The 12,597-nt window shown below is 42.8% G+C and overlaps 1 protein-coding gene across 12 annotated transcripts in view; it reads right to left on the minus strand.

Annotated features, from left to right (window-relative positions):
- LOC118359984 (basement membrane-specific heparan sulfate proteoglycan core protein-like) overlaps nucleotides 1–9,521 on the minus strand; it is a 154,600-nt gene extending 145,079 nt beyond the window's left edge. For all 12 annotated transcript variants that reach the window (XM_035738966.2, XM_035738954.2, XM_035738960.2 and 9 more), the window contains exon 1: nucleotides 9,160–9,521. In XM_035738966.2, the coding sequence (XP_035594859.1) occupies nucleotides 9,160–9,228 (69 nt within the window). In that variant the 5' untranslated portion in view covers nucleotides 9,229–9,521. The remainder of the gene's footprint in view (nucleotides 1–9,159) is intronic.
- Nucleotides 9,522–12,597: the final 3,076 nt, after the last annotated feature.

Genomic DNA, 12,597 nt, shown 5'->3' on the forward strand with positions numbered 1-12,597 from the left:
CTTAACCAAAACCCTACTCCCACTACAGAGGCTGGTGGGGGAGGCTATAGGAGGACGGGCTCATTGTAATGGCTGGAATGGAACGGTATCAAACACATGGAAACCACATGTTTGACTCTGTGCCATGTTTGACTCAATTTCAGCAATTACAATGAACCTGTCCTCCTACCAGCCTCCTCTACCCCACTAGTACCCCAACACAAGGCATATACATAGAAAGCAAAGGTGAATTTACAAATAACACAAGGTATATTCTGTAGAGTCTAGAGGGAAGAGAGAGAGCGAGAGAGCAAGGGAGAGAGAGAGTGGTTGAATTGTCCATTCTCATAGGAAGGCTGTTGACATGCTAACTCCGGGCAGACTCGTGTGGCCTCTCAGGGGGTTATCTCCTAGCTGCTCTCTCCAGTCTAATGGGCTGTGTAGGCTGAGAGAGAGGATGAGAGGGGTGTAGAGCAGAGGCCCTGGGTGCTGACTACAGAGCTGAACACTACCAGGCGCAGGACTACAGGACTACAGGGCTACAGGGCTACAGGGCTACAGGAATACAGGGCTAGAGGACTACAGGGCTACAGGACTACAGGGCTAAAGGGCTAGATGACTACAGGGCTAGAGGACTACAGGGCTACAGGGCTACAGGGCTACAGGACTACAGGACTACAGGGCTACAGGGCTACAGGACTACAGGGCTACAGGGCTAGAGGACTACAGGGCTACGGGAATACAGGACTATAGGGCTACAGGATTACAGGGCTACAGGAATACAAGACTACAGGACTACAGGGCTACAGGGCTACAGGAATACAGGACTACAGGACTACAGGACTACAGGGCTACAGGACTACAGGGCTACAGGGCTACAGGACTACAGGACTACAGGGCTACAGGACTACAGGGCTACAGGGCTACACAGAGGCAAACTGAGACATATTTTGTCAGGTGCTTCAAAAGATACCTGTTTGCCAACAGTGCACTAGCACTGTGCAATACAGTTACTGTGTCCTGGATGCGTCCACTAGGTCAACTGTACTGGGTCAGGCGCAAGCTCTATTTGGATTTAGCATCCAAATAGTTGTATCCAGCAGACTTTTGAATAAAGTATCACTTTTTACAGGATAAAATGACAAAGTTGTCACTCACAGTATCAACAGAGGCCCACGAACCCAGTAAAAAAATAAAAAACATAACCAGAAGTTACAAGTCTTTTCCCCCTCTTAATTACCTTCCTTTTTGCAGTGAGGCAAAATGACCCAAGGGCAGTGAAATACCCGTTGCCCGGGTTTCCTCAATAAACATCAATGATTTAATAACACCCAGGGAGAATGTGCATTTCACTGGAGTTAAGAAGGGAAAAAAGTATTGATAAAACAGAGTTTTTCTTCTCGGGACAGGCAGGGGCTTGTCTGACATTGAAGGAAAGGATGGCATGGGCCTTCTAGTCTCTGTTCAGTGGTTTGGGAATCACCAAATAAGGAAGTGGATTTGTAATCAACAAACCACAGGATGGCAGGGTCACTAGGAGTTTTAAAAAAGTTAGGTTAAAAAAGAACAATACTTTCTTAATAATATACTTTTGGCAACAAAATAGAGGCTAACCCGCTTCAAAGTTGCAGAGCAGGGAAGTCTACAACCAGGGAGTAGGAACCTTACATAACAATGCATTAACTCCTCTGGACAACAAGGAGGGCATTCAAATGGCTTAACGTTAATGCAAGGGGAAAAGACAATTATGGAGATTCTACAGAACACAGACGACGATAAAGAGCCTTCGACGGGAGAAAATGTCATACAGTTAACTTAGCATTTCAATGAATCTCCAATAAGTGCAGGCCAAGAGACAGGCAGCCGGGAGAGAAAGTCTACCAGCAAAATATGAAGTATGTTTCCTAAATAGCACCGTATTTCCATAGGGCTCTGGTCAAAAGCAGTGCACTATAGGGAATAGGGTGCCATTTGGGACACACAGGAATAGTTTCCCTCACTGAGGCCTCCGGCCAGTGGGTGACCTTGTCATGAACTCAACTGGCTCTCTGACTGACATACATAGTTCCATAAAAGAGGTATGAGGAAGAATCCACCCAGACTAAAGCTTATTCACTCAAGCTGAATCCCCACTAAACAGTTACTGGCATCAGGTATATTAGACTTCACATTGGACTGTTTATGTCTGGAAGGACTTCTTAGAGGCCATTCCCATTGGTCACACTAGGTCATTTTAACGTGGAAATGTGGGTAATATTTGGTTGAGATGATTGATCAATGAGATTTCAACCTTTATTCACCCACTTGAAAATAGTTGAATTCCCAATTCCTAGCCACCGTGCTTCTACACCTGCATTGCTTGCTGTTTGGGGTTTTAGGCTGGGTTTCTGTACAGCACTTTGAGATATCAGCTGATGTACGAAGGGCTATATAAATACATTTGATTTGATTCAACCATTTTGTGCCCAGTGGGTTGACACCATGGACATTTATATTTTAGGATAATTGTAGCCCTTGTCCTACACTTAAAACATAGCTCGTGGGTCAGTCAAGATCTAGCATAATTCCACGAGGGATGAAGAGAGCAAGATTTCTGGCCAGAATGTCACAGCAACATACTAGTAGTTTTGGATGATGTGTGTTCTAAAATACAGGCTAGCAAAGATCTAGGGGAGAGAGAATAGGGAGGAAGAAAGAAAGGGAAACAGGGTTTCTCAGGGTCTCCTGTTGCATCAGGCAAGGTGGCACTAGGAGAGGAGCAGGCTATGCTGCTTCTGCTCATGTCAGCACATGCTCAGTCCTGCTGTACCAGCTGAGGTGCAGCTGTGTTTGGAGTCTGCCCTTCCGCCTGACACGGACGCGACACACATGAAAGCGAAGCACACGCTCCCCATAACAACCACAACCGCAAAGCACACTGCATTGTGAGAAGAAATATAAGAGGTTTGTTTGTAGAGCGGAGTGACAAAACAAATTATTTTCTGCTTTATTAACTGTGAGTGCCAAATACTCTGCACACAAACAATATTTTGATGCTCTCCGACGAATGAGTAAGAATGGTGGGAGAGAATGAATACATTGTAAAATTAGATGCTTGAGGCTTCACAATCAACTTCAAACAAGATGAAGAGTACCATTTTGCATGGGAACCCTGAATGGAAATGTGTACCCCCAAGGCACAGGGCAATCAATCTCTGGGGTGAATAAATCATAAAGAGGCCCATACTGTGAACTATGAAAAAAAAGAGTCCTAACCTCTGTGACCTCTGTCCACCCAGGCCCATTTGTCACACCTCACTTCTACTGCAGTGTAAATAACTACCTATAGTGTCTGCTGCACTCCATATGTGCACAGCCATGTGTGTGTGTGTGTGCGTGTGTGTGCACCTAAATATGTTTGAGGAGGCCAGGGTAAGCCAGACACTTCAGGATAGTATTGTCCTCATAGACAAGATGGCCTCCTATGCCTCCTGGGGGGAGAACTAAGTCAACAATGCAATGTTTGTCAAGCCAAGTCTTCACCCAATTAGCTCAAATTATTGAGGCCCAACTTTCTAAACAGTGAACAACAGGTAAGCTAGTCAATAGAAAACGTATTATAGAGTGTCTGTATTTTTGATTGAACATAGAAAACTGGGTGGGCAGGCAAAAAGATGAAACACTGTAAATCACTGAACCGTTGCAATTCACTCACTGAAATACTGTATGTGGTAATTTTGGCTTTGGATCCCTGCATCTAAATCTCAACGCACAGACAGATCTGGGGTGACAAAGCAGCAGCACACAGTAACAGACGGCTCTCTATCCACCGGATGTGTACCAAACTCACTAAAAGTGGCAGTAATAAAGCCTCTCTTGAAAAAGCCAAACCTTGACCCAGAAAATATATTTTAAAAACTATCTGCCTATATCGAATCTTCCATTCCTCTCAAGAAAACAATGTATACGAAATGTATACGAAATGCTTCAGTCTGGTTTTAGACCACATCATAGCACTGAGACTGCACTTGTGAAGGTGGTAAATGACCTTTTAATGGCGTCAGACCGAGGCTCTGCATCTGTCCTCGTGCTCCTAGACCTTAATGCTGCTTTTGATACCATCGATCACCACATTCTTTTGGAGAGATTGGAAACCCAAATTGGTCTACATGGACAAGTTCTGGCCTGGTTTAGATCTTATCTGTCGGAAAGATATCAGTTAGTCTCTGTGAATGGTTTGTCCTCTGACAAATCAACTGTAAATTTCGGTGTTCCTCAAGGTTCCGTTTTAGGACCACTATTGTTTTCACTATATATTTTACCTCTTGGGGATGTTATTCGAAAACATAATGTTAACTTTCACTGCTATGCGGATGACACACAGCTGTACATTTCAATGAAACTTGGTGAAGCCCCAAAATTGCCCTCGCTAGAAGCCTGTGTTTCAGACATAAGGAAGTGGATGGCTGCAAACGTTCTACTTTTAAACTCGGACAAAACAGAGATGCTTGTTCTAGGTCCCAAGAAACAAAGAGATCTTCTGTTGAATCTGACAATTAATCTCGATGGATCGTCGATAGTCGTCTCAAATAAAACTCTGAAGGACCTCGGCGTTACTCTGGACCCTGATCTCTCTTTTGACGAACATATCAAGACTGTTTCAATGACAGCTTTTTTCCATCTACGTAACATTGCAAAAATCAGAAACTTAAAAAAAAAATTTTTTTAAATTCATCCATGCTTTTGTTACTTCTAGGTTAGACTACTGCAATGCTCTACTTTCTGGCTACCCGGATAAAGCACTAAATAAACTTCAGTTACTGCTAAATATGGCTGCTAGAATCCTGAATAGAACAAGAAAAATGTATCATATTACTCCAGTGCTAGCCTCCCTACACTTGCTAGCCTCCCTACACTGGCTAGCCTCCCTACACTGGCTTCCTGTTAAGGCAAGGGCTGATTTCAAGGTTTTAGTGTTAACCTACAAAGCATTACATGGGCTTGCTCCTACCTATCTCTCTGATTTGGTCCTGCCGTACATACCTACACGTACGCTACGGTCACAAGATGCAGGCCTCCTAATTGTCCCTAGAATTTCTAAGCAAACAGCTTGAGGCAGGGCTTTCTCCTATAGAGCTCAATTTTTATGGGATGGTCTGCCTACCCATGTGAGAGACGCAGACTCGGTCTCAACCTTTAAGTCTTTACTGAAGACTCATCTCTTCAGTGGGTCATATGATTGAGTGTGAAGGTGAACGGAAAAGCTCTGGAGCAACGAACCGCCATTGCTGTCTCTGCCTGGCCGGTTGCCCTCTCACCAATGGGATTCTGTGCCTCTAACCCTATTACAGGGGCTGAGTCACTGGTTTACTGGTGCTCTTTCATGCCAAGGGGTGCGTCACTTGAGTGGGTTGAGTCACTGACGTGATTTTCCTGTCTGGGTTGGCGCCCCCCCTTGGGTTGTGCCGTGGCGGAGATCTTTGTGGGCTATACTCGGCCTTGTCTCAGGATGGTAAGTTGGTGGTTGAAGATATCCCTCTAGTGGTGTGGGGGCTGTGCTTTGGTAAAGTGGGTGGGGTTATATCCTTCCTGTTTGGCCCTGTCCGGGGGTATCATCGGATGGTGCCACAGTGTCTCCTGACCCCTCCTGTCTCAGCCTCTAGTATTTATGCTGCAGTAGTTTATGTGTCGGGGGGCTAGGGTCAGTCTGTTATATCTGGAGTACTTCTCCTGTCTTATCCGGTGTCCTGTGTGAATTTAAGTATGCTCTCTCGAATTCTCTCTTTTTCTCTTTCTTTCTCTCTCTCGGAGGACCTGAGCACTAGGACCATGCCTCAGGACTACCTGGCATGATGACTCCTTGCTGTCCCCAGTTCACCTGGACATGCTGCTGCCCCAGTTTCAGCTGTTCTGCCTGCTATGGAACCCTGACCTGTTCACCGGACGTGCTACCTGGCCCAGACCTGCTGTGTTCAACTCTTTAGAGACAGCAGGATCGGTAGAGATACTCTTAATGATCATACTCTTAATGAACATTTGAACATCTTAGCCATGTTCTGTTATAATCTCCACCCGGCACAGCCAGAAGAGGACTGGCCACCCCTCATAGCCTGGTTCTTCTCTAGGTTTCTTCCTAGGTTTTGGCATTTCTAGGGAGTTTTTCCTAGCCACCGTGCTTCTACACCTGCATTGCTTGCTGTTTGGGGTTTTAGGCTGGGTTTCTGTAGAGCACCTTGAGATATCAGCTGATGTAAGAATGGCTATATAAATAAATTTGATTTGAAATTTGATTTGAACAGACTAAATCGCTTACTTAATATACCACATGGCCTGACACAAAGCATGGTCTGACACCCTGGACTCTATCACTAGCTATATCAAGATGTTGCATAAGAGTTCAAAGGGGATCGTTTTACAGGATTAAAAAAGAACAAGTTTATGACAATGGGCACAGATGATGTATATGAGCTCAGAAATCCAGGGCAACCTCCCCCTTACACACAACGACCAATGAAGTCAGGGGACACCAATGAAGTCAGGGGACACTTGTGGCTGTGGTATTCTATACCGGGAGGGCTCACAGAGCCAAAATAGTCAGCAGTGCTCGGTTCTGATGTCAGACAACCAGAAAACAAAGTGGCCTCCAAACTCCAAACTGCTCGTATTATCACGAGAAGGACAGGGTGTCAGGTTCATAGAGATATACCATGTTCTATATCTATGATCAGGACAGGCAGAGAACAAGATTAGAAACCCCAGCCCTGAGTCGACTACCCTGGACAGGTGCTGGTGGCTTCATCAGTGTGTTAACAATAAAACCCTTTCACTTAAATTATCCCCAACATAAGATATTTATGGTTAAAGGCAGGATGAGAGCAGTTGATTGAGTTGTATTGACATTAACCAGGTTTCCATCCAACCTTTTCATGCGAGTTAAGTACATGTCGGATAGAAAAATGTAATGACTGCCTGATGGAAACAGAACATTTGTCGGTAAACTTTCCAAATGTCGACAAAACAAAATATGCTATGCGGGATCATTTTGTCTGTAAAATTAATTATGAGAGAAATGTGGGTGGAAACGCTTTTACGCTCAAATATTTATATAATAACCATTACATCGAAGTAAACTTGCAGTCACACGATGACATGTAGTGTGACCCTTCCACTCCGACTCGTCGGGAAACGATGCAGTTTATTAGGCTACAGATTAAATAAATGATGACGAACTTCACAGGGTTGTGAAAGTGAAAGTTGATGATCCTTTACAGAAAATAGCAACGGTCTTATTCTGGTGACATGATCATTGATGCTTGGCTTTTGTCCATAATAATCTCATCATGTATGTAGGCTATACCTGCACTGTATCTGCGAGCAGTTGACTAGAGCGCACATTCCAATATCATTGTGGGCACACTAGCTATATAAAGCAACATTTTTTGTGAGAAACCATCAGTAGAGTTGAAAATGCAATGGAAACCCATTTAACTTGTTTAAAAAAATTTGGTACATGGGAATTTAATATATTATGACATCAAGCACAGACTTTTATCTGCAACAAGTCCATTTGATGGGAGCACATCTCTCGTGGGAAAATGCGCATATTGTTTTTATGCCGATTTTAGAATATTCACATGAAAATCTGAAGCCAATTTGACGGAAACCTAGCTATTGATTGTTTGAGTTGATTGCTAGAACTGGCCCTCACATTCCAGACGAGTGAAGGGGGCCCTATGCTAACATCAGTACACATGCTTAATTGAATCAAGTGTCAAGCCTGTCACAGTGCAGAGTCAAAACGCTGGAAACAGATACTGCTCCTTGTCCCAGATAATTCAATTATGCTGCTATTGTCACCGAGGTTACTTGTAAAACTATGGAAGCCATCTGCCATTACCAACAAGAAGTTGAGTCAACCTCTATAAGATTCCTGCCAAATGGAAACCCCAAAATAAGTTGATCTTCGATAGCGATTGATATGCTTGAAAATGCACCCGAAACAGAAAAACCCACATACTTCAGCCAATTGGACATGACAACAACAACACTTTCCATTATCGTCATGTAAACCACAGGAACTACAGTGAGCTCTTCTGAAAAGGCTTAACTTTTGATCAAATTAAAAACAGAGTAGTAGCAGACAGACAGGCAGACAGACCGTGACAGATTTTTCTGTTAGAGAACAAATAGGCGAGAAACCAGACATGATCGCAGGTATAGTCTAGTAATTATTCTCATAATGTTTGATAAAGTGGCAACTCCTACAATGCACATCACTTGAATGCAGGGCCAGGCGACATCTTATACATGATCCTTATGATCCAAGGACTGTGAAGCTCTGTCTGAAGAGGTAGTCACAGACCATTTTGAATGAATTGAAAACATTATGTCACTAGCACAATCAAGTTGAAAAGCACACGGATTAATATTTATACAAGAACAAGTGGCATGATCAAAGTATATTGACACAATGAAGATATGTTATAGACACCAGTATTTCCCCCAAGAAAAAAAGCTGTTACCGTTGATTGTATTGCACAGTCACTAATAAGCAACCAATTCTAGACGCTGACCAGTTTCTTTCACTAACCGTCCATCATTATTTTATGTAGCCCTAGGTTACCTTTATTGTCTGCAGCTACCACCTATAACTGAATAAACGTAATAATCAGTTCCTTCTGGGTACCAAGTGAGTTAAATTAGCTACCATTGCATCATTTTTGCAAATAATGGAAATGTGGTCAAATATTGCTAATTTTCCTGAAGTGTTTCAAGTGAAGTGAGTGTGATTCAGATATAAGTTTGAAAAAGTTTAAAGCATGTAGACGCCAGATAGACTATGAATAGACTGTTTCTATGGACAGAATTAGATCAACTCTATTCCACTAGAGATTCTAGTTTGTCACATTACTTTTAACAGCATCTTTATGAAAAATATAATTAGTGTGTGGGGAATTATATATGTTCAACTATGGTATATGTAACAACACTTGAACTGAAACACTCAAGTAACAAACAGCCAATACGTTTCATATCTTGTAATAACGTTTTGAAAATGATTAACTACGTTTCTTTTCTTTGGGAAATAAATAAGGTTGCTGTGCGTGCAACGGTGTGAGCACTAGAGCAGATGATCTACAAAAACTGGTTCACCAGAAATAAATGAAAGTTCAAAATAAAAGTATGCAAAAAATAACTTACATTCACTAGATGACAGGTAAATATCAACGAGACGATAAGTCCAGAGACCTTGTGGATCCGCGTGCCCATGTTCCACCAACCCAGCACAGGCTGCAAATGCTGGGGAAAGGAAAATCAATGTCTTTCACTTCTGGCCACTGAAGTAATCTAAAGGTGCACCTCAACACTTTCTACGTCCCACACGCGGTGGGACTTCATCAACAGAGAATTATCCCTTTGTGCGTTTTGTTATGGAAACAGAACAAAAATATTTGTCAAAAGTGCCGTGAAATAGATAGATCGGTTTGCGTCACTTCGGACCCACTGTCTTTTGCACTCAAAACTTCGACTTGTAATGCGAGCGCAAGTCAGTGAGTCACTGGGAAGTCTGACGCTATTGAGACACACGAGCCACTTCCCTGCATAAAAGGCGGAATGGAATTCAGGGAGTGCTGCTGATAGGCAGTCTTAATCACTCCGTGAGGAGACGCCACATAGGACATATTTAGCGTTACAGTTTTTTTTAAACACATTGATTCAAAATGTGTTATAAAGTTAAAAGAACAAATTGAATTGGATCATAAATGGGATTTAATGTATAGATGAATACTTATGCATAATTACGTTAAATGACTCATCAATTTAAAATCCACAAATGTAATGTTGCAAATGTTGTACTTTTTCCTAATCACTTGACTGGTCCCACAATGATGCCCTCTTGGCATGTATTTTAGATCTACTCTCATGCCCGCCAAAGACGTGTGGCTCGCTTTTGTCATGCATAACCACAATCCAAACCAAAAGTGGTTTGAGGAGAGAGCTATGTTTTGACACTACACGATGTGGATCACTTTACCTTTAAAGCACGAACTCTTCCAGTTGAAATGACTGTAGCCTGTAGGCCTATGTGGAAAGTTTGCACCAGTGGTTTAGGCCTACCTTGACGCTGGTGAAGTCTGCACATCGGCGCCCTCTGTTGATCTCAAATCAGTTGCCCTTGAATCAATTGCCCTTGTGGGTCAATCATGAAGGCTTGATGACGTTTCTCCAATGCATATCAGATCATTTATGTGATTAACAGTACATTACAAACATACTATTCTTCGTGAAATCAGCACACAAAACCATAATTGAGCAAGTACTTTTCTAAAAAGATAATAGTGTAAGCCTATAGTAACAATTGAATTATAACTGAAAATATTGTGCAACTGGACTCCATTGCAAACAAAAAGAGACTTGCTCTAACAGTTCGAGCCTACAGATGAACTATTAAGCCTACTAACCTTTAGGTCTGTAGCACGTAGGCCAGGTCTGGCTATTTTCAACCCCATGCTCCATCCCCTGAACACCTACAGAGAGAGCATTTACTGACAGTGGATTTATGTTTGTGTTCATTCATATCCATAATTGGTACAAAGAACGCCTCCATCTCAAGAGATCACACCGAGCAGCTGCTGTCAATTAAGAGTTTAACCCTGGCATTTCAGCTGCAGCTTGTTCCACTATGTTTCCACTCCTCAAAGGCTGCAACAACACTGATTAACAGAAGAGATATGTGTAGTTACATAGGCATGTATGGTACAGTGTAAGTACGGTGTCATACGATGTAACTACACTATAATTACATTATACCTGCATGTAATGTATATGCATGTAATGTATATGCATTACACAGTGCAATGTGGAACCAAAGTTACATGGAATTCAGGTGCCAAAGTTGCATGGCACGCCACCATTATATGAACACAAAAACACATACTGTAAATTGTGATCGGCCCCAAGGTTAGAGCTGGCTCCTCTGCTCTTCCTTGGCATTTCACCTGCCCCAGTTCCTAGGACGACGAAAGCGGTGTGCAGGATGAGAGACTACAGGCTCGTCCGTAGTGCATGCGAGGCACACAGGACCCACTCCAATTTTCCTACCGCTCCAACAGATCCACAGAACATGCCATTTCCATCGCTATTCACATGGCATGACATCTGGACAAGAGTAACGCCTACAGCATCAGTCAAAAGTTTGGACACACCTTCTAATTCAAGGGTTTTTCTTATCTTTAATATTTTCTACATTGTACAATAATAGTGTAGACATCAAAACTATGAAATAAACACATATGGAATCATGTAGTAACCAAAACAAAGTGATAAACAAATCTAAATATATAATATAATAATAATATATGCCATTTAGCAGACGCTTTTATCCAAAGCGACTTACAGTCATGTGTGCATACATTCTACGTATGGGTGGTCCCGGGGATCGAACCCACTACCCTGGCGTTACAAGCGCCATGCTCTACCAACTGAGCTACAGAAGGACCTATGTTATATTTGAGATTCTTCAAAGTAGCCACCCTTTGCCTTCATCCACAACCACAATGCCCTCCAGCGGGTGATGAAGATGGACCGTGCTCCCACCCATCCAGGACATCTACTCGAAATGGTGCCTGAGGACAGCATCATCAAGGACCCCTCAAACCCCAGCCACAAGCTGTTCACTCCCTTACCGTTGGGCAGACGGTATCGGAGCATGAGGACTGATACCAACAGGCTCAGAGACAGTTTCTACCTACTAGCCATCAGACTGCTGAACACTTGAACTGGACTGACCACCTGCTCTGATTCTCCATACCTTAGCACTCATGCACTCACTCACACAGGCTTGCTACTACCAGACGTGTATTTACTATAGCTAATAATGCACAATTTAAACACCCCAATCCACCCCTTCCCCAAAGCACGTGTACATATTGGACCACACATTGTGCCTTCCTGTATTATACTTATGTTAAAATGTTTATTATATTCTACATTGTCAAGAAGGAACATGCAAGTAAGCATTTTATTGTACAGTGTACACCATGTGTATCCTGTGCATACGACTAATAAAACTTGAAAGGACTGTTCCTGGATACTACCAAGGTGTGGTGGTCTTTTCTGTCCCTTTTATAGTTGCCGAAGCGTCACCCAGGTGGGTGATACACTTTGGGGACTTGACGATCCAGCCTACCTAGAGATGAGCTGAACATCGTAGACGTCAATGTGCCTGATGAAGAGCTCTTGGGGCCTGACTGACATTTCTCCTGTCTGTAGGCCTACTATCTATGCTCCCCCGCCTCAAGCAACCGCTTTCCATCCTGCCTCGATGTCTTATCATCTTAAACTGCGGAAGACAAACACCCAATAATCTGCCATCTGTTGTTGTGTATTTTTTTTAAAGAGACTATGAGATTGTATCGAAAAGCGCCATATAAAATAAATATATTATTATTCTCTTGGATTCAAGAATCACAAAGGATTATTTGTGTTGCAGGACTCTGAATCCACAATGCTGTGATTTGGAATATAAATGAAAATCATCCACCATTAGATGGATTTTTATGTATTGTGGACCACAGTTCGGGAAACACTGTTTGGCGTCATAGAGTCAGATGTTGAGGATTTGGTCTGTGTATGGTA

Source organism: Oncorhynchus keta, chromosome 27 (genome assembly GCF_023373465.1).
Source record: "Oncorhynchus keta strain PuntledgeMale-10-30-2019 chromosome 27, Oket_V2, whole genome shotgun sequence".
Taxonomy (NCBI): Eukaryota; Metazoa; Chordata; class Actinopteri; order Salmoniformes; family Salmonidae; genus Oncorhynchus; species Oncorhynchus keta.